Genomic DNA, 20,015 nt, shown 5'->3' on the forward strand with positions numbered 1-20,015 from the left:
AGTTGTCTCGTACTTGTCCTCAGGCTCAAAGGCTGCCACCTTACCTCAGGCTCGCATCAGCCAGGAAGACCCAGCACCCAGAAGCCCATACGACCGTGCCGCCCATGACGTCCTTTCATTTGAGGACCCCGCCCCCTGACCCTGAGCAGATGTCGTCGCTGCCAGCCCCAGCATTGACCAATGGGGTGGCCAGGACTGCCGGCCGCGGCCAGCGCAAGGGCAAGAACGCGTCTTCCTCGAGCCGTAAACCGCGCCATGTACCAGTCGTCGATATCAGGCCCAAGCCGAGCAGGAAAATTTCAAATTCGCCCACAGAATCTCAGATCCCCGCCACCAGCTTCTGCCATCACTACCAGCAGCAACAAGCAGAAATTCCTCTCAAATTCGAACCAGGAACTTCACAAGATACCAACTACGACTTTGAGCTAGCAATAGGAAACAACTTTGATAGTCTTTACCTACTAGAGCCAGTAAGTCTTGTTCTATTTGCTTTTCATTTCTTCCCTTTTCTTTGACTCTCAGCATCGCAATCCCCTAAATATCGACTTTTTTGCCCCGCGTCATCTTTCTCTTCATCACAGATATTTCACAGCCCAGAAGAAGCATGCCTGATCTATTCGAGTCTACATCTTGCCGCATCCCACGTCATTCTACAGCATTTCAACTAACATCCGAACCCCCCCTCCAAATGCAGATTCCCGCTTTCCTGCCCGTGCCGCACCATAATACCCACTTAGGGTATTACCAGCCAACCTCTGACGATATGTCGACGTGGCAGCCGGAGCGCGCTGTGCCCGAGATGGGCGAGTTGCCAGTGTTGCCCAGCTACGGGCCCCCTGCCGAGAGTCCGTACGACTGGGAGCAGGACTACCAGCAGCAGCAGCAGCAACAGCACCAGCAACAGCAACAGCAACAGCAGCAACAAGACCCGGTGGCTGCTGTTGAGCAATCAACAGCACGCCTCGAGGCAAATGCTTGGCAAGACGCCATCTCCCGCTCTGGTCTGTTTGACCAACCCCAGCTTGGGCCACAGTATTGGCCAACATACCACCCCGTTCCCGGCTTCACAGCCACCGGTGGGGTCGGCTTTGCCGGCCCCATGAGCTTCACCAGCTGGGCCCACCAGCAGCCCATGCCCGCCGCCAGACCCTCCCCCTCCCTGGCCAGCTTTGCCGTGCAGGCCCAGACCCCTCCCGCAACGGCCACGACGCACCAGACGGTGTCGCCCAGAGACGTCTTCAACGACGACTTGCTGCCCCCCGCCGCCGCCGCCGCCCCGCTCAGAACGAGCAGACACTGCCTCGCCGCCAACGAGGACGAGCCCATGGCCAGCACCCCCGTGCTGGAGCAGTCGCAGCTGTACCGCCGCGGCCGCAGCCAGGTAGAGGCCCAACAGCCTTTGATCCACCGCCCGTCGTCGACGAGTTCGTTTGCGAGCATGCTCCGCGCCAACGAGCGCCTCATGGAGGCAAGCGAGGATGGAAGCGTCAGCGGCGCCAGCGTCGTTGGCGGCTTCAACAGCAGCAGCAGCAGCAACAACAAGCAGTTGCCGTCTCGTTCCTTCTCGGGACCCAGTGGGGAGGATGCCCGTCGGCAGCTGCCCAACGAGCCACGATCCAGCCGTGCTCGGTTTGCGTACCTGCCAAGCGACGACCGTCGCGAGGAAGAGGACGAGGCCGACGATGACGACGACGACGTAGAGGTGTCTTTGCACCCATACGCCACCAGGACCAGCGCCCGTGCCCCTGCCAGATCCAAGCAGACGACCGAGCCCAGCACCGCTCCTGCCTCCTCCCCTCCCAGCCAAGCGCCGGGCAATGGACCAGCGGGTCCACCGACAGAGAACTTCCCGTCGGGACGTCTCCCCGTGGGGGCGTCCTCTGCCGTCGAGAACCTCTTCATCCACGAGATGAGAGAAGAAGGCCTGTCGTTCCGCGAGATCCAGGCCGCGGGCCCCTTTGTGCAGGCCGAGTCGACCCTTCGGGGCAGATACCGGACCTACGTGACCGACAAGGCGCTGCGTCCGCGCAAGACCGAGTGGACTGCTGCCGATGTGAGTTTGTTTGCACCCCCTCCATTTTTTCTTGCCAGCTGCAAACATCGCCTCCGTGCTGCTTGCCAAAGGTGGACTGTTTCTGACCGATGTGAACCCTGTTGATAGGACGTCTTCTTGTGGGACGCGGTCCGCCATTATCGCGGTTTGGGCAGGCACACCCGCTCCGACCACATCCCGTGGCAAAAAGTCCGGGACTACATCTTTGAGGCTGGTGGCACGCACAAGTTTTGGTCGGCCAGCTGCCACAAGAGATGGAAGATGCTGCGGGACCAGAAGCTCAGGGAGCGGTCTGGAGGTAGCGGTGATGTTGGTGATCCAAAGGACACCAAGGCCGGCTATTCTCTCAATATTTACAACAACGAGTAGGGGCAAAATATTTTTGAGTTTTGTTTTACGGTTGTTCAATGGATTTAAGGGGTCAAGAAGTTTGTTAGGCGTTTGGAATCCTTTCGGTTTGTTTTTGCCTCAGTTATTTCGGTCTCACCAAGTTTTTGCATGCCGGAGTCGGTGTACGGATTGTTTTCTTTTTCTCTCTTGACTTGCGCACCTAATCTGCCAGCTACGAGCAAGATCGTGGGCTTCTTAGTTATGCGAGCCAGGACTCTAGACGGCCAACTAGCATTGACGGCTTACAAATAATAGCCATGGCAACAAGTGAAAGGTTCTTCGCAATTCAATAGAACAGCTGAAGCTGAGTCTACAGAGCTGGCAATGGAGATGGCCACCACGTGAATATGAAGGAAACCCGTAATGTAGCAGACCATCCAACATATTAGTAAGCAAGACCACCAAGAGGGGGACAGATTGTAAAGTAAACCACCAAATACCTTAACCAAAGATCCCATATCCCCTTCATATCCTCGCCAAGACCCTCCCCAGCTGCTCCGGATCACCCCTGAGCGCATCCCACTCAGCCTCGCTCTTAACCAACGCCGTCCCAGCCAGCACCGTCCCGTTGAGCGCCAGCTTGCCCACCTCATCTCCGCTGCCCGCCACCAACGCCGCACCCTCGGCCCTCCTCGGACACAGCACCATGACATCTCGGGTCATGGCGAGGTTATAGCTGATCCTAGCCTCCCCCTCCATCTGCCCCTCCACCCCTTCCACCCCCATCGCGCCACACGCCCGGCGGTACAGCGCCAGGTACGCCTCCCTCAGCACCCTGCCATCCGGATCCGCCTCGGCACCACACCTCGCGGCATGCAACCTCTCCACCAAGCACGGGAAGGGCACCTGGTCCAGCGCACCAGGATCCGCGCCCAGCCGCGCCGCCAGCACCTCCCACCCGCCGTCGGGCGGCAGGCCATCCCTCATCCTCGCGACGGGGAGGAGCTGCAGGTGGCGGTGGGCCTGGCTGGCGCCGCTGTGCTCGCCGCAGTTGAAAAACACAAAAAGCCCGCCGTCGGCCTCGCCGTAGGCGTCGACGCAGGCGCGCGCGGCGGCCAGGTCGGCGGCGTCGAGCAGGTCCGTCTGCGCGGCAAAGGCCGTCGTGGCGAGGATGAAGTGCTCCGGGACGATGGCGAACTTGTTCAGCACGAGGTAGTGCGCTGGAGGTTCCAGCTTGGACACCACGAGGGCGGCGGGCGGGTCGGCAAAGGGGTCGAATGGTTTTGTGCTGCCGCCGCCGCCGCCGTCTGGGTTGGTGGGCTTTGGTGGTTTTGGCTTGTTTGCCAGCGAGGGCGAGAAGCGTAGTTGGAACTGATCAGTTAGTGCTTAGAACATGCAGAAAATAGTGTATCTATCGTATATATATCTTCATTATGAAGATCCAGGACCAAGACTCACCGGTATCGAATTCACGTGCAGCACAGCAGCTTGCGTGGGGTAAAAATTGACGTCGCCGCTGGCCTTTGCGCGGGCGAACGTAGACCTGACCAGCTCTGGTAGGTTGTTAGGAGCTCGTATCCTTCCCATGGTGAACTATGAACGTTTTTTTCTCCGTTGATTATATGTTGCGAGTGAGTGGCTGTGATGAAGCGGACGTTGGTCCTCGCTGCAGCTACAGTGATGTAATGTGTTCAGACCCTTGCTCTAGACTAGGCAGAGTGGGGCAAGTCGGCCATCTACTTTGTATTCACGCCATGATTGATGGTTTACATCAGGGTTCCGCCCGCATAGACTATCAAGATACCAGGCGGTTAGACCCTGATTCTTTAAGTTCTTTAAGTGAACCGGTCTCGAATATTACCTTTTTTTGTCCTAGAACTACAGTACTCAATACACTAGACCGGAAGATGCCCTAAAGCAGCCTCAACAGCCTGACCCAGCGTGGATATCTTCAAATTCAACGTCTACCAGTCCTAGTCTACCGCTGACATGTGAAAAAGCCAAGTCCCCATTCATTACAACTACCAAACCAAGCCTTTTATCATCCATTGTACACGGTCTCGTATTAAAAGTCCGTCTCTTCCAACTCCGCCGTCAATCACGACCCATAAAATATCATGGTCATATTCCGGGCATGCCAACGAGGGCTCTCAGACCAGGGATGAGTCTTGGCACAAAGTAGACTCCGTAGAGGCCGGTGAAAGCGACCAGGAGACCGGTAAGCTATAGATTTGGCCAGACAGGCTGTTAGCAATCATTCGCATACTCCCCAAGACAGACAAACAACGAAAAACCGCACTCACCTTCTCGAACCACGTGTGGAAGAAAATAGCAGTCATGAGGAGCATCCAAAGGCTCAACCCCACGACCGCCAGCGCAACCTTGCCCCCCAGGCCCAGCACGTCCAGCCACCCCTCCTGCGCACCGAGCAGCGACTTCTCCCAGAGGTCCTCGGCCTCTACGTCTGCGCTCTTGACCGCGCCGTCCACCATCACCACGGTCCTGGTATCCTTGCCGCGCAGCTCCCAGCCCCTCGCGCGCCAGCGAATCACCACCCAGCCGACCTCCTGCACGAGAAAGAAGCTGCCCAGGACGAGCAGGAACACGTGGCCCGAGATGTCATGCCCGCCGCTCCAGCGCCCACCAGCGGCACGACACGCCGCCGCGCTAAACACATCCTTTGCCGCCGAGCCCGCGACGCCGTCCTCGGCGACCGCCGCCTGGGCCGCCTCGCACTTGCCGCCCGTGTAGCGGAACCCGCGGTCGATGAGCGGCGGGCCAAAGCACCACTGCGTGACGAGGACCCACCAGCCCGTGACGAGCGCCCAGCGCACCGCGGCCCTGGCCTTGGCCGCCGTCGGGGTGATGCCCTGGTGCGTCGCGACAAAGGTCAGAAACGCCCCCGTGATCCACGCCCAGCCGCGCTTCACAAACAGCACGTTGAAGACGTTGTCCTTGCGCGCAAAGTACGACGGCGCCGTCGAGTCCTGCACGTGTGCCTGCGCGTACGGGTCGTACTTTGCGGCCCGGACGGCCGGCGACAGCAGGGCGAACGCCGAGCCGAAGACGAGGAGCGTCGGGTAGAGCGCCAGCACGTAGGTCTCGAGCCGTGTCGGGAGGTATGGGGGGTGTCGAGACGAGGACGAAGAGGAAGGCGACGAGCGGCTCGAGGACGGCGAGTGGAGGGAGTCGGCCGACGGGGAGATCGGGGTGCTGACGGTGCTGTTTGGCCGTTTGCGACTGATGGGTGAGTCGGTCATTGTGACTTTTTTGTGCTCCCGTTTTTTTGTGGGATGAGGGACTAGACGATTGAGACAGATGGACTGGATTGAAGCCGAGGGGGTGTATTATCAATCCTCGTCCCTTACGCAAAGCTGTTGACTAGAAAAGATTATGCTGGTTTAGCTGTATTGTGTTCTTCTTTGGTGGGCAAAATCATTAACAAAACGAATGTTGCGATTCGAGTTTTTGCTGTACTAGAAATTACGGCATGACCGGAAAGTTGATTGACACGGCGCAAAATGAGCACGATGACGTTGTTCACTTTCTTTCCAGCTGATCAAAGCCTTACAACTGCCAGCGTCAGTGTCAGGTGGGTCTATAGTCGGAGTGGGGTCAGGGTCCTTGAAGTGATCCCATGATTACTGTACGCAGTCAAGACAGTACGACAGCTACGGCACACGGATCAAATGACAACTTCTGTATCTGATCTTGCCACCCACTATGAACACGCAGTCATTTCACTCAATTCCAATTTCCAGCTCATAGAAGAAGCAGCATTGAGAGAAGAAGTTTGTCAATTCTGGTCTGTATATCTCTACTACACATTCCAGGCCCCATGTCTGCCTTGAGGCAATGACATGTTATTGACCCATATTCTCGGTTTCTAACTTCATGCGATGCACAAATCATGCCAGAAATGTGATCTGTCCCTATTGTTCCCTATCAAGGTAAAAGAAGTGAAAAATGATCTCTTTAGAGACCAGAAACTGCTCGGACGACTGAAAACGCCATGTCGCCGGCATGTGTAAAGAAGCAAAACTCCTCAACAATGTCTGGGAAAGTCAAATGCGGTCGCCGCCGCAAGAATGAACAGACCTTCCGATACGCCTTGTGTTTCCCATGATCAATCAACCACCTATTTACACAAACAAAAATATGTTTCCTGCTCATCAATCTGATGTGATGTGAGCGAAGAAACTAAGAAAAGAAGTAAAGTCAAGTCTCGGTCTTCCTCTAAGACTGGGATATCAAACTGCCAAGGATTAAACCTCGAAAATGCACAAGAAATTCATAAAGACCAAATAGAGCTGACGGTCTAAGCCTGACAAGCAGGAGCGTCGGCAAAAGTCGGAAGAACTGTAGGAATCAAGGTCAACGATAGGTTGACCGCAGAAGAGACGGTCGGAGTTGCAACCGGCTGAGGTGCAACCTCAGTAGGAACACCGACGTCGGTAGACGTCGTAAGAACTGTTGTACCCGACGAGGCTTGGGGAGTAACAGTGGAAATCATGACCGGAGTCGAGGTAATGACCGAAGAAATAACCGTGCTCGCCGCAGGCTGAGTCACAGCTTCAACATTAGAAGTCGCAATAGCCTCAAAGGGCATGTTCGTGGTGGTGCCAGACACAGAAGTGGAGGAGAGAGCAATGGTAGACCGAATGCTAGCCTCAGTCGAGATGATGCTGACGGGTGCAGCGGTGCTCAAGGAGGGGGCGACAAGAGGGGGAAGGCCCAAGGATGGAACGACAACGATGGGGATGCTCATAGAAGTAGGAGCCGAGGTCGTGGAAGAGGCTGTCTTGGTGCCCATAAGCGAAGCGATCATGGACGAAAGGTTGATAGTGGAAACCGGCTCTGTATCTGCCACGGGCGAGTTACCATTGTGGATAATTGCGGTCTTGTTGCGGTCCACGTCAGGAATGTCGGCCTACGACAAGTTTGACGAGAACTGGGCCAGGGTGGCGCAGAAGTTGTTCCGGTTGTCCTTGTCAAGCGCCATGGATTTGCCGTTGACGGTCAACATGTTGGTGCTCGCCTTGGTCGACACGCCGAAGAGACGCACGTTGGGAGACTGCTCCAGCGAAAGCATGTTCTGTTGGCAGCTAGCAGTGGCAAGGCACGATTGGCCGTAGTTCTCAAAGAAGGAGTAAAGTCCGGCACCGTACACAAAGACGTCCTTGGAGTCGACAGCCCGCAGACCCCAAGCCCTAGCGCAGCCAGGTCCCTTACCAGCACAAGACTGAGCAAAGTCGGGGTCCTTGAAGTTGGCATTCACGTTGAAGGGTGTGTTCGCCTCAGGGTTACCTTGGAAGTAAGGAGTCTCGGTTTGGATGAGAGCCATGTAGACATTGCTGGCGTTGACGGTTTGGTAGTTGTAGAGGACGTTGTGCTCGCTCGAGGTTCCCCACATCCAAACGGGGCCCTGCTGGGACTCAATCAGGACACCGCGGCCGTTGAAGATGTTGATCTGCTGCGAAGGGTCAGGGTCCGTCTTGGCAAAGGGCTCCAGGTTGTGATCGGCGACCCAGAACCAGTTGTTCTCCATGTAGACCGACGCCTGCTCGGTGACGTGCATAAGCATGAAGGCGCCCATGCAGTTGTCGATGGTGGCTTTGGTGGCGCCAGGATTGTTGGGCTGCTTCTTGCAGTTGTCATACTCGAGCTTAGTACCCTTTGAGCCTCCGATACGCACATGGACGTCCCACATGCCAGCAGCACCCTGAGAAGCCTGCTTGAGATTCCACTGGATCATGATTGCACCGGGCGCAGAACCAAGAGTCTGGAACATCATGTCGCTCATCTCAACAGCACCGACGTCGCCAGGCTGACCGACTTGGAAGACAGCACGGGGGTTGGCCTGATCTTGGAACTTGGGACCAGTGGCCATGATGTAGGGCCAGATCTCTCCAGTCATGCGGATGTTCTTGGGAACCTTGATGGTGTCGCTGACAACGTATGCGCCGTGGTCAAAGAAGATGACCTGCTCGGGAGTGGCCTTGTCAAAGATGGCTTGGATTGCGGCAGTGTCGTCGCTCTTTCCGTCACCCTTGGCACCTGCAGCCTTGACAGAGACAAAGTTGGCGGCTGGAACCGTCTCATACTGAGGCTTGCTGCGGGTGAACACCTTGCCGGTCGCCTTGTTGAGGAGTACGTCGGGGAGGTCGACAGCAGCTTGGGCAGCCTGGCCAGCTTTGCCGGCAGAAAGGGAGTCCGAGTAGCTGCGTCCCTGCACAAAAGACTTGACGACCTGGTTACCGGCCAAGATCTGAGCCTTGCTCTTACCCTCTGCGACGGCCATGGGGACATTCTGGGTCATGTCAACATTCTGGAGGATGAGGGTACCGTTGGTCTCCGGGGAGGCTGGGTTGTAGGCAGTCTTGACGCCGATGGGGGTGTTCTTGATGGTGCTGTCGAGGAGCAGGACAGAGCCGACGGTTTGCGAAGTGTCACCGTTGGACATGTCGATGCCAGTACCGCAGTTCTCGATGGTGACGTCCTGGAAGGTCCAGGCCCAGTTCCAGTTCATCATGATGGCAGTCTTGCAGTTGCGGAAGGTCATGTTGCGGGTAGTGAACTGCTGGTTACCAAAGAACGCACCGTACTCGCCGCCCTCAAAGACGAGGTCAGACATGAAGAGACCAGATCCATTGTCCATGAAGATGCCGATTTGCTTGGTGTTCTCCTCAGTACGCATCTTGAAGTGGACGTTCTGCATGCCGGCAGTCTGAGCGACCTGCAAGTGGATGCCCGCACCACGGTCGGCCGGCATGCCAGTAAGGTCGATGACAAAGTTGCGAGTTGAGCGGAAGAAGTTGTTCTGGTTCACCCACCAGTTAAGGCCAGTCTCATCGTAGGGATCAGTGTCAATGACGGCCATTCCCTCAAAGTTGGCCGCGGCCTTGAGTGTAGGGGGGTTCAGGGCATCTCCGATCATCTGAGTGTAGTAGTAGGCGACGATGGGCTTGCTGACGACATAAGTGCCGGGAGGGAAGTAGACCAGACCAGGTGTAGTGGTGCTAGAGTTGCAGCCCTGGCCGCAACGACCACCTTGCGAGATGGCAGTGTTGATGGCAACCGTGTCGTCGCTGACTCCGTCTCCCTTGGCTCCGAAGTCGCGGACATTGCGGAAGACCTGATAGCCCGGCTCGCCATAGGCGGCAGCGCCACGGCGCTGAAGATTGCCGAGCCACCAGCCTCCAGCGGCAGCCGGAGCAGCCGGAGTAGGAGCGGGCGCCTGAGGAGACGGGGCCGCAAGAGCCGGGCTGCTCAAAAGGCCAGAGGCCAGAATGAGCGAGGTGAAGACTGATTTGAGGCCCATGTTGACCATAGACAGCAGATCCTTGTTAAAACCTCGATACGTTCAGTACGAAGTGCGAAAGCTTGAAGTGCTACCAGTAGCTGTGATTTGGGAATGCTTCGCGTTAGTCTTGTGACCAAAGAATGTTTCATAAGAAAGCAGTCAACGAGTGAAATAAGAGTGTGATGAGAAGAGTAAGTCCGCGGTCAGGTTATGCTGGGGAAGCTAAGATACTTTATGTGATGGCGAAGAAATAGGCAGGGGCTCAGTTTCGCGGGCGGAAAGGAACACAACCAAGGAAACCCGATATTGTGCGCGGTCCTCTGAGGGAAAAAGTGAGAAGAAGCCTAAAGCAGCGCAATAATCAAAACACCCCGGAGTTATAGCGAATCGAAACGACTGTGATTTGCGCGCAGTGCCCACAAGGAAGGCTACAATTGATTCACGCCACGTCTCAACTGCAACTCATGGGATGCAAAAACGCGTATCAAGCAGCAGGTACAAACGTTGGGTAGTTTTGAGAAGTACTCTGTGGGCGTCTGTATGCTGATAGAGGGACGACAGAAGGGGAATATGTGAAGCGGAATGAGTTAGACGCACATCTAAGCTTGGACTCAGGTGCGGGCATGACAGCTCGTCTGGGCTTTGTGCGCTTCTAGGGCTTTTTCGTCCCAAGGAAGCGGACCGTGTTGCCTTTTCTTGTGCGTGAAGGGGGTACGGCGTGCGAGATGAAAGGTGATGGGAAAGTGGGAGTGGTGCAACAAGTCCAAGATATCTGCCCGGGGTAGGGCGAGTATCAAAAGCAAAAGCAAAAGCAAAGCAAAATGGAACGGGCGTACACACGCGACTTACGCTTCTTTTGATATGTCGGATTGTGATGAGATGGAATAGATTTCGAATCGAATGCAGGAAAATACGCGGGTTGCAGTTGCAGTTGCAGTTGCGGTCGAGTTGAAGTTGTCGAAAGAGAAGAAAATCACCGCCGGCGGGGCAGGAGGAAGGAAACAAGAGAGCAGGAAAAAAAGACAACCCTGATGTCAAGGTGAAAAAAAAGAGCGTAGTCGGTGGTGAGCCAGCAGCAGAAGTAGAAAAACCGCCTTCGAGGGGAAGGAGCAAACGGGTCCGTGGGTCCGGGTCCAAATGGTACTTGGTACTGATATCCTATCTGCCCGTAATTTGCTTGGGGTAGAGGGAGGAAGGTAGGTAGGAGGTTGCCAGTTGATATCCGTCCGTTTACAGTCCAACGTAAGATTGGCTTGCTGAACAAAAAAACGACCCTGGTTGATTTGGCTTGCACACACTCGTAAAAGCAGAAAGAAAGCAATAAAAAGAATGAGAAACCAGCGTCAAAGCTGATTAAAATTTTATGAGAAAACCCCTCGTCGGCGCTTGACTTGACGGTTAACGAGCAAGTCGACGACGTTAGACAACGTTGGAGTAGAGGCAACTCATCACATCTTATATTTTCAGCCTGTGCTACTCTTCAAGTCTATTACTACTGGAGGGGCATGGGATACAAGGGGGTGTGCGTTGTGTGCGGTTGTCCGTTGTAGATGGTTCACGCTCAGAAGGAGGCGGGCAAGGGACGGACGGGGTGCAAGGGTCGCCGGATGGTAGGGTTGGCTTGTCGACGTCTCAACCGGCTGCGACAGGGAACCGTCACCCGATTTTTCTTTCCAGTGCTCCCTGGTCTACTGGCTGCCCATTGACGACGTAGGGTTCCTTGGCTCCGTAGCAGCGTCTAAAAAATCAAGACGACGACTAAAACGGCGGTGGTAGGCCGAGAGGGCTTGTTTCTCGCCCAGCCTGCTTGTCTCTAATCCCTGTTGTCAAGTGGGCGCCGATCTCTTGCGCATTTGTGCGTGGTATCCGTTCCGCCGCTTGGCGTTGATCGGATTTGGCATTTGTGTGGGTGGCGCGCAGAACCTCAAGGCGGAGCTCATTGACCCGATATGGCTGGCCCCCTGCTGGCGTTTAAGACAAGGGGAGCTGGCATTCATGCGCGATGGTTACGTGTGTTTGGCAGCCAATTCAGTCAAGTCGATACTCCTTGCTGGCGAGCATTTTTGCCTTGGTTTCTTGTCTATCCTGAAGCTCAGCGGACGGGCATCAACGTAGTACTGCAGTACTACTCATTTTCATTTTGCTACCTACCATTGGGGTCTGTCTGTGTTCTTTGATTTTGCGTCCTTTATTTTTTTTTTTTCCTTGTTTTCATCACCACGCCCGAACCCCTTCTCTTAAATTAATTGCCAACCTGTCACTATATGTCCAGATTGGTCTCGACTTGATCAAGGAGCCCTCCCTCCTTGGGCCCCGCAAACTCCCAAAGTTAGCATGCTGAAAATGGAAGCTTTGAAAGACATTTGCCCATCGCGCGTCCAAGCTCCCCGCCGTCTCGGTGGCCCTCCGAATACGTACCGAGCACATCCCCCCACTATAGCCCCCCCATAACTGTGATCCGTGCCAGGCCAGTCATGGTCAAAAATACCCATTCGCTAAGCAAACAATCGTCCCAAAAATAACAGAGTGCCGTTTAGCACTCATCGCATCTCCCAAACTTTGGGGGTGGGGGAGGGAAACAAGTTACTGCGTGGTACATTACATTGAGAGACCAGGCAGCTGTTCAAGCTACATCGGATGAACAAAGACGATTGGGAAAACCTCAACCGTTCAAGGTTTTCTTTTTTACATCAGGGCCCTGGACTGGGGACCTACCGGTAGTTGGCAATAACAATTCAGGGGTTCGAGCTCTTTAGCAGCTAACCGCTGCCGCATACAAATTGCTTAGAAAGTGGGGGTGTGTAGAAGAGGTCTATGCAAGGCACACAAGCAGCAAGGCACCCAAGGCTCAGTTAGTTACCAACCAGTCGTTGGTGGTTTTGGTGGGGGCAGAAATACCCGGTGAGAGACCCAAGTCGAGAATGGTTTGACGCTTTGGGCTGCAGTGCTACCCTCCACTACCCACATTCCAGCAATAGCAACGCACCGCTGGCCTGTGATCGAGCCGTAGTCAGACAAGCAAATTTCCCATTGTCGACTCACGGGGCCCTATGAACCTACGAAATTCTTCACCGGACCCCCTGCCCTGTGGTTCCCCTCCACCAGAGGTTGGGGTAACAGTTCCGCTTTTTCAGGTACGTCCACGTCATTTGAGTGATACCACCGCATAGATAGAATGAGCACAAGATGAAATTGAGGGACTCAGAGATGGGGTTAGGTTAGCCTGTCATCTGGTCCTCTGCTACCTTGCCTGCTGTACACGTTATTCCATGCTTGTCCTGAAGCATTCTTGCCGGAAGTATCCCGCGTGAGTTTGAATGAGTGGCCGAGGCAAAAAGAACCTCGCCCCAGTCGCTTCGCCGCTTTCCCGGAATTCCATACGATTTTGTTTTCTTTTGCAGAAAAATTCTTCACCTCATCATGGCAGTTATCATGGCCAGTCTGTGTGGGGACAGGCGGCTCGTTTTGAAACGCGCGGCGGCACAAGTGGCGGTTCATAACTGCGCAAGTGGCGTTGCATAATTATCAGCGAACAACGAAAGGGAAAACGTTACGAAGCAGTAGTTTTCCTTCTTCAAATCCTAGCCCTTGCCACGTTTATGTCTGGTGCGTTGTATGTTTAATAACGGCACTTTGTTATTACTTGTAAATGAGAAGATGGTAATCTTCACCTTGAGAATATTTGCATCTGCCAAAGATTCTGCGACGGAATTCTGAACGTTTGGACTGAAGATCTTCCCCCATGAGTTCGGACTTTTATTTCCTCTAGCGGCTAGACAATCCCCATTCCTGCCATGCGATGGAGTTGGACGCACAGTCGCTTCGTCTATCGCCAGGCCGGCATTGGTATGCATCGGAGGGTTTGTAAACTAATATATTCGAATCTGGCCGACAAGGGGCAAGGCGTTTTGAACCACCGACCTTATCCCGGGCTAGTCAAATCACCCGCTCGGGTAACCTCTAGCAATACCAATTATCTACAATGTCTTTTTTTCGCTAGGTAAGCTACCTAGTTACCAAACACCCAAGGGAGAATGAAAAACACTCTTGATCTGCCCAGGTACGCGCCCGATAAAATTGCAAAAAGCATTGGGTCTCGGCCGATTGATCACACAGCCCGATCGAAAAAAAACGTGCTCCAGTAGACGCTGATCCATTCCAATCGCGCACCACTTCCCTCTTTTTCCCCCACCCATCTTTTGATGTTTCGAAACGCTTCTCGCCCTCCCCGTGACAGGGGTCTCCTTAAACAATTTTTCTCCGAGGGGGCTGTACATAGTATTTTTCGCCCCCTCTCTTCTCGCGACACGCACCCGCGAAAAGGGAACCTCCCCCACAATCCAACAGTTCATCCCCAGCCAGTCGTTGACCCCCCGTACCCACCTTCACTATGCTTTAAGTGGTAGATTAAATAGAAGTTCATGCAAAACCCCTTGAGAACAAGTGCAAGTGGTGGCGAACACGCCCCCCTTCTCAAAACGACCTTTCCCTTCTTTCTTCTCTTGTCCTTCTTTGGTAGCCGGCTCGTCTGATGTTCTTTAGCCTTTTTTTGAAGTCTTAATGACATTATTTTTCTGGTTCCCCTTTACCTCTCACGTCCTCCCCTCTCTCCATTACCACACACCTCGCGGCAAACCCAGACAACGGGCGGCCCGCCCTCGCAGCATGTAGTTTATTTAGCCTTGGTTGGAATAATGTCTGGGTGTTGAGAGTTAGCTGTCAAGTCACAATGTTTATGCCGACATCCGGGACCATGCATGGGATGAACTTTTTGGGGAGGCACCAACCAAACCCAACCCGTCAAATGTTTCCCTCCAACCCAACCCAAGAGAAAAAGTCCCGCGTAGCTACCTTGCACACGAAAAAAGGGGCAGAGTTGTACTCCATTCGGCTGAAGGTTTCCAAAAATGCGGTTTTTTGTATATAGCTCATAATGTCAGATTCCAGAACCGTAGGTCCAGACATAAATAAGCATTTAGCACCATACACAGGATGTCCGGATTAGGTTGTAAGAGAGAGATCGTCAACTCCGCTTTGACATGACTTGCATAGCACCGTCCGCTGGTTGCCTAGGGGGGGATTTAGATATCTACCAAGTCTAGAATAGTTTCTGGTTCTAGAATTATAATCATCATAGGATGACAATCTGACTAAGGCTTAGTCGCCCTTTATGTAGAGGGAATTTATACGGGAATAATAGGGATAAAGAACATATTGTAAACATTAACCCTTTGACAAGCAAGAAAAAGACAAAAATACATTCGCACAAGCTTATTATTAATATGTAAGCGTGAGACCAAAGAAAATAATATCGGATATTGTTGCAAGACATCCCCGATATGACAAAGAAAACCTTGCTCATTGTTTTCCATGCATGCTTCCCATCGTCTTCGCCTACCTGTGAAACAAGACCGAAGGCATGCCGATGCACATACATAAACATTCTAGTTCTAGTCTCGAGCTGCCGATAGCCGTTAGTTAAAATCCTGATTCTGGCATATTCCGCGACTTTAACCGAGCCTTGCATTTGATTTTGATCCTCCCAATTTCCGCAGAAAGACGTTATTATTTTCTTGTCAATGATGCACAAGCAGCGACAAAAACCTGTCGTTTCATCCTTTTGTTTCCCTCGCCACGGCTACATGCGCCTCTGTGTTCTTGTGCGTGCGAGCGTGTGCTTTGGAAGAATATCCCTTCGAGAAGGCGACTGGCATTATCAAGTGTAACCCAAGACTAAGTAACTATCCGATATCAATGTAGAACGACTGGATCTATGCAGAGCAAAAGGGGGGAATGGCGCAGTGGTTAAGCGCCATGGCTGTTACTTGAGTAACGTAGGTTCGAATCCTGCTCCCTCCACCTCCTCCCCGCTTACCCGTGGCAAGGATAACCCGGCTGGCTATCGACAACAACCACCCGCCTGTGCCGTCGAGCCCACACTTGTTGGGAACTTCGTCTCCATGGCTACAAACGACCGACAGCTCCGCTGTTTGGACACAGGCCCCTCTCGATGAAGAGCCGTCAACTGCCGTCAGACGAATCCTCCGTGCGCCTGAAGGCACGGGGTCGCGTCAGTGAACAAACCTGTAAGCAGGACCGGGCACGAACCCGGTCAGGCTCGATTCGCTTCTATGCCCTTGTTTTCCGCTGTGTAAATAGAGAAAATAGAAAGCGCGCCGAGATACCCCTCGGGAGGTTGCTAACGGCCGGCTAATGAGCCGGGCCGAGCCCGGCGTTAAATAATACTACTACTACTACTACTATGCAGAGCAAAAAAAAGGAGGAAAGAAAATATGACAATATCCCAAAAAAAAGGCTTCCTTCCAATAATGAAACAAACAAAAAATACAAACGAAAAGCAGAAGATGCCAGCTCAAAAGCTCCCAGGATGCAATGTAGAACAGGGGGTATATGCCCCCCGTAACGTGGGAAACACAGTCGTGTCCCACTGAGGAGCATTCTATGTGCTCCTCCAAAATATGTTGTTATCCAACTTTTCGCTCATGTACTGAGGTCCGATAATGAAGTACAATGGGTAAGGTGACCAAGTACCCGCCAAACGTGGCGATTATTAGATGGTATACCCCAGACGGAACCTCAAGTTTCCTCCATCCAACACAAAGCACATGGTCCACAACAACGCAGACAATGCCGTCTAAATGTAACCAACACGACCGCTGTCACGCTGGTCGCAGCTCTCCAGGGCCTCGATGTTCGGGACGCCCTTGCCAAAGTCCATAACCAAGATTTTGGGGTCCTGCCCCGTCGATATGATGCGCCTGTAGTCGCTCTTTGCGCTGAGGACCCAGCTGGCGTGCCACCCGGGGAAGTGCAGCAGCTGCCTCCCCGTCTCCATGTCGAAGACCATAATGTCCGTGTCGTAGCTGCCGCTGACCAGGCGCCCGCTGACCGAGTCGATGTGCAGACTGCGGACGAGGTTGGTATGGGCCGCCACCTCGCGCACACACTCGCCCGTGTTGGCATCCCAGACCCGGATGGTGCGGTCGTTGCCGGCCGAGGCGACGTACCTGCCGTCCTCGCTGAACTGCGAGCAGGCCAGGCCCTTTGTGTGGCCCGCGAACTCCCGGATGCACGTGCCCGTGCTGATGTTCCACAGCTTGACCTTGAAGTCGCCCGAGCAGCTCACGATGGTGTCACCGCGCATCTGCACCGCGTTGACGGGTCCCGCGTGCCCACGCAGTTGTCGGAGCAGCTCACCCGTCTCGCGGTCCCACACGCAGATGGAAACGTCCTTGGAGCACGTCACAATGTACCGGTCATCAAACACCAGGTCCAGGACCGCCGCCGAGTGGTGCTGCAGCCGGCGAATGGGTCGGTAGCCCGACGTAATCGAGTGCACGATGCACGTCGAGTCGGAACTGCCCGTTACCAGGATTCGGTCGTCATATTGCAGGCAAAGAATCGAGGCGTTGTGGTGGTTCGGGAAGGTCAGCGTCGCAGGGAAGGACGGGTTCGCCCTTGGGCTGGCCTCTGTGGTAGCGAAATGAGTTGGCTGTCCATTGGCGTCACACAGAACGTTTTGTTCGCGGACGATGTCAGGAGGACCAATGACATATCGGCAAGATAGCGTGTGCATATCCCAAACCCGGATGGTCTTGTCTCGAGAGCCTGTAATGATTTTCGACCTGCAGACGCATCTTGTCAGTACAAAAATTTCCACTGGGAATAGATCACAAAGCACTTACTCATCAAACTGCAGACAGTAGATACTATCGGTATGCCCATTCAGGTACACCGGACTGGCATTACCCGTCTTCCACCTTCTGTCCAGTTCCACCCTCGCCCTGTAAATGTCCTTCCAGTTGTTCTCCGGTCGGACAGGAGGAACGCCGAGTCCAGCGCCAGGCTTGACTTGGCCTCCCGTGGCGAACGTGCTCGTCATGCTACGCAAGAAAGACTTGCGCCAGATGTAGCTGTGACCCGTCACATGTCTCCATGGACTGGACACACGCTCGGCGGTTGCCAGATCGATGTAGTCGAGGTATGAAAGCACCTCGAGGGCAAGCTCCAGGGGCAGATGTGCGATAAAGTCCACACGAGGGATACCGTCGGCCATCTGAACGCTTCCAGTGGACGACCCAGCACGCGTCAAACCACCAGACAGTCGTTGCCTGTCCATAGTGTAGGTCCCGCTTGCGTGCTGAGCCAAGTCGAGTCGAGAATCGGTCTTATCGCGTTCGGATTCAGACTCGGTAGCGGTGACTGCGATGCCAATGCCACTTTCGCCGTCGTTGCTGTGTGTCAGGCTGTGATGGGGATGGTTGGGGTTACTGCTGCCCAAGCCATTGCTACCCTTGGCTAAATTGACTGCCCACTCCGCCGGTGTCATTGAGCGGAACACGTCGGCGTTCATAGCGGCGTCCGCTGCCGCAGCTCGGGCAGCTCCTCCGGTGTTCCTGGGAATTATCGGTGGAGCGCCGCCGTTCCCTGGCACGGGGCTTGTAAAAAATGCCGAGTTTCGTGAATTATCCGTGCTCTCAAACAAGTTTCCGCTAGACCGTCGGAAGCTCGTAGCCTGGCGCAGTCGACGCCATGTGGAGGAATGTGATGTAGAAGGGCGCGCCGACTCCTGGTCTGACGTGTACCGAGGCGTTCGGAAAGAGACCGGAGGGCCTCGCTTTTGCCTAGTTTGCGACTGTTGTGGCTGATGTTCTTCGCGATTATGTATATCCAAGGAGGGTGATCTCAGGTGTCCATGTGCTGAGCGCAGGAAGCGGCGGACCGCGTGTTCATGCTCTTCACCTGTGCTGGTAGCTGTGGAAGACCGGCGGGAAACAGCGCGCTTCAGGGAGACAGAGGCGCGACGGATCATGCCCCTGACCTTCCCCTTGCCTTTGCCATCTTCCTCAACGTCCATCACGGCTGATTCGTTGTTGCTGCGGCTTCCAGCGTGCCACTCGCCGTTGCTGGCACGTCGCGCGTTGTCGAGGACCATGTCGGCCAGAGGTGCTGCGAGATCGTCTGCGGTAGTCGTCCCAAACACGGCGGACTTTGGTCGTGGCCGCCAGCCCAGTGAGTTACTCATGCTCCGGAGACGAGAAGGACGACGTGTGGGAATTGACGCGGTGGGAGGAGGGGGTCGTGATGAAGACAGTTCTGGCTCGTGGTCAGACTCCGAGTCGGCTTCGTCGTGTCGCGGCAGCGGATGGAAATCGTCAGGATTCGTCGGCAGCATGACTTGCCGTCCGTTACTAGGAGTGTCTGAGATGGTAGTCTGGGTAGGGGCCCAATCCGGGATGGTATACGCGTGGGCGGCCATGTTGAATAATGGCAAGGCCAGGCCCCCCAAAAAAAACGTCAAATGCTGTCTATAAGCAAGACTGGCGGGATGGTGTCTCAATCCTCGCCCCAAAGAAAAAAAGAAAAAAGGGGACCAAAAGAAGTAACAAAGGAAACAGAAGAAGCAAGTAGCGTCAGAGGCTAAGAACCCTCACGCATGGTCTAAAACAACAACCGCAGCAGCAGCAAAATACGTGGAGCAACGCGGGTGGGTGAGAAATTGTTGTTGTATTGGGGATTATTTAATTTTGGCGATTGTTGTTGATGTCCGACTGCTCTGGTCTGGTCTGGTCTGGTCCCTGGAACTTGGCCTCCCTTTGCAGACCCGTTCGGGCTGACAGTCCGAAATCTGGAGACGACCTTGTTTGGGTGCGTGCATATAACATTCGCACGGTACTGGCTGGAAGATTGGTGCCCAGCTGACACTGTAAGGCCAAGACACAAGGAGAGCGGACCAAGTGGATGGTGTGATACAAAAAGCGAGCGGGATGAGGCTTGGGAGGCAAAAAGAAAAGGGGATAAGAGAAAAAAAAAATTAAAAAATTGTTTGTTGCTACCGCATTGACTCGCTACCAACCGCACCTTCTTGCTCCATAAGTTGCATCTGTCAGGCCTGCGACTTCAAGGGGTGCCAAGCCTATTTTGTGCAAATCAATTGTCGCTTCCTGTTCTCAACAGCTAAAAACTAATGTACGCCCGTAGCCAAGTGCAACTGTACCAAGCTATGAAATTCATCTAGCTGCATATGAGTTGCAGTTAACTTGCACTTGGACTGCATATTGATTGTCAAATTGTCAACAAAGTCGATCAGCCCATGCTGCCCGTCTCTGTCAGCGCCTCTCTCATTACCGAGGAATTATTATTGCGCAAGCCCGTCCAGCCACTTTTTTGGATTTCACTGCTCCTGAAATCCAGGGTCGACCTTGAAAGCGCAATAGCCTCCAAGACCGGACACAGCTCAGGCCGTCACATTTGCTTCTTGTTTCTTTTATGAATGCGACTCGGAATGGGTCACATCACAACATCTTA

General features: G+C 54.1%; 8 protein-coding genes and 1 pseudogene across 9 annotated transcripts; 4 read left to right on the forward strand and 5 right to left on the reverse strand.

Annotated features, from left to right (window-relative positions):
* Positions 1-104: 104 nt before the first annotated feature.
* MGG_11617 (uncharacterized protein) lies at positions 105-2,422 on the forward strand (the record flags this gene model as incomplete). Its single annotated transcript, XM_003718788.1, has 3 exons — positions 105-470; positions 695-2,053; positions 2,162-2,422. 3 exons carry the CDS (start codon positions 105-107, stop codon positions 2,420-2,422), a joined length of 1,986 nt encoding a protein of 661 aa, XP_003718836.1.
* A 15-nt stretch (positions 2,423-2,437) lies between these two features.
* Positions 2,438-4,079, reverse strand: MGG_00265 (uncharacterized protein). Its single transcript, XM_003718789.1, has 3 exons — positions 3,842-4,079; positions 2,690-3,754; positions 2,438-2,615 (listed from the first exon to the last, which is right to left on the reverse strand). Exons 1-2 carry the CDS (start codon positions 3,968-3,970, stop codon positions 2,909-2,911), a joined length of 975 nt encoding a protein of 324 aa, XP_003718837.1. The 5' UTR covers positions 3,971-4,079; the 3' UTR covers positions 2,438-2,615; positions 2,690-2,908.
* A 127-nt stretch (positions 4,080-4,206) lies between these two features.
* MGG_00264 (uncharacterized protein) lies at positions 4,207-5,911 on the reverse strand. Its single transcript, XM_003718790.1, has 2 exons — positions 4,687-5,911; positions 4,207-4,606 (listed from the first exon to the last, which is right to left on the reverse strand). The coding sequence occupies exons 1-2, from the start codon at positions 5,641-5,643 to the stop codon at positions 4,505-4,507; spliced, it is 1,059 nt and encodes a 352-aa protein (XP_003718838.1). The 5' UTR covers positions 5,644-5,911; the 3' UTR covers positions 4,207-4,504.
* A 252-nt stretch (positions 5,912-6,163) lies between these two features.
* Positions 6,164-11,220, reverse strand: MGG_17486 (uncharacterized protein). The gene is made up of 2 exons (XM_003718791.1): positions 10,536-11,220; positions 6,164-9,784 (listed from the first exon to the last, which is right to left on the reverse strand). Exon 2 carries the CDS (start codon positions 9,711-9,713, stop codon positions 7,314-7,316), a length of 2,400 nt encoding a protein of 799 aa, XP_003718839.1. The 5' UTR covers positions 9,714-9,784; positions 10,536-11,220; the 3' UTR covers positions 6,164-7,313.
* Positions 11,221-11,236: 16 nt separating this feature from the next.
* Positions 11,237-11,801, forward strand: MGG_17487 (uncharacterized protein; the record flags this gene model as incomplete). The annotated part of the gene is made up of 2 exons (XM_003718792.1): positions 11,237-11,296; positions 11,463-11,801. 2 exons carry the CDS (start codon positions 11,237-11,239, stop codon positions 11,799-11,801), a joined length of 399 nt encoding a protein of 132 aa, XP_003718840.1.
* A 2,233-nt stretch (positions 11,802-14,034) lies between these two features.
* MGG_17488 (uncharacterized protein) lies at positions 14,035-14,353 on the reverse strand (the record flags this gene model as incomplete). The annotated part of the gene is made up of 2 exons (XM_003718793.1): positions 14,035-14,222; positions 14,311-14,353. The coding sequence occupies 2 exons, from the start codon at positions 14,351-14,353 to the stop codon at positions 14,035-14,037; spliced, it is 231 nt and encodes a 76-aa protein (XP_003718841.1).
* Positions 14,354-15,268: 915 nt separating this feature from the next.
* MGG_17489 (uncharacterized protein) lies at positions 15,269-15,764 on the forward strand (the record flags this gene model as incomplete). The annotated part of the gene is made up of 2 exons (XM_003718794.1): positions 15,269-15,346; positions 15,525-15,764. The coding sequence occupies 2 exons, from the start codon at positions 15,269-15,271 to the stop codon at positions 15,762-15,764; spliced, it is 318 nt and encodes a 105-aa protein (XP_003718842.1).
* Positions 15,474-15,545, forward strand: MGG_20247 (annotated as a pseudogene). Its single transcript has one exon. The product of its transcript is annotated as a tRNA-OTHER (tRNA).
* A 193-nt stretch (positions 15,765-15,957) lies between the features above and the next one.
* MGG_00261 (uncharacterized protein) lies at positions 15,958-19,292 on the reverse strand. Its single transcript, XM_003718795.1, has 2 exons — positions 17,393-19,292; positions 15,958-17,332 (listed from the first exon to the last, which is right to left on the reverse strand). The coding sequence occupies exons 1-2, from the start codon at positions 18,964-18,966 to the stop codon at positions 16,342-16,344; spliced, it is 2,565 nt and encodes an 854-aa protein (XP_003718843.1). The 5' UTR covers positions 18,967-19,292; the 3' UTR covers positions 15,958-16,341.
* Between the last annotated feature and the right edge of the window lie 723 nt (positions 19,293-20,015).

Source organism: Pyricularia oryzae, chromosome 5, assembly GCF_000002495.2.
Source record: "Pyricularia oryzae 70-15 chromosome 5, whole genome shotgun sequence".
Classification (NCBI taxonomy): domain Eukaryota; kingdom Fungi; phylum Ascomycota; class Sordariomycetes; order Magnaporthales; family Pyriculariaceae; genus Pyricularia; species Pyricularia oryzae.

What these genes read in the sequence shown, in the direction of transcription:
- MGG_00265 (XM_003718789.1), bottom strand. Translation starts at nt 3,970, where the DNA reads ATGGGAAGGATACGAGCTCCTAACAACCTACCAGAGCTGGTCAGGTCT. An exon ending in TGCACGTGAATTCGATACCG is followed by an intron (nt 3,755 to 3,841) that starts GTGAGTCTTGGT and finishes CTAACTGATCAG; the next exon opens with TTCCAACTACGCTTCTCGCC.
- MGG_00264 (XM_003718790.1), bottom strand. Translation starts at nt 5,643, where the DNA reads ATGACCGACTCACCCATCAGTCGCAAACGGCCAAACAGCACCGTCAGC. An exon ending in TCCACACGTGGTTCGAGAAG is followed by an intron (nt 4,607 to 4,686) that starts GTGAGTGCGGTT and finishes CCAAATCTATAG; the next exon opens with CTTACCGGTCTCCTGGTCGC.
- MGG_17486 (XM_003718791.1), bottom strand. Translation starts at nt 9,713, where the DNA reads ATGGTCAACATGGGCCTCAAATCAGTCTTCACCTCGCTCATTCTGGCC.
- MGG_00261 (XM_003718795.1), bottom strand. Translation starts at nt 18,966, where the DNA reads ATGGCCGCCCACGCGTATACCATCCCGGATTGGGCCCCTACCCAGACT. An exon ending in TACTGTCTGCAGTTTGATGA is followed by an intron (nt 17,333 to 17,392) that starts GTAAGTGCTTTG and finishes ATGCGTCTGCAG; the next exon opens with GTCGAAAATCATTACAGGCT.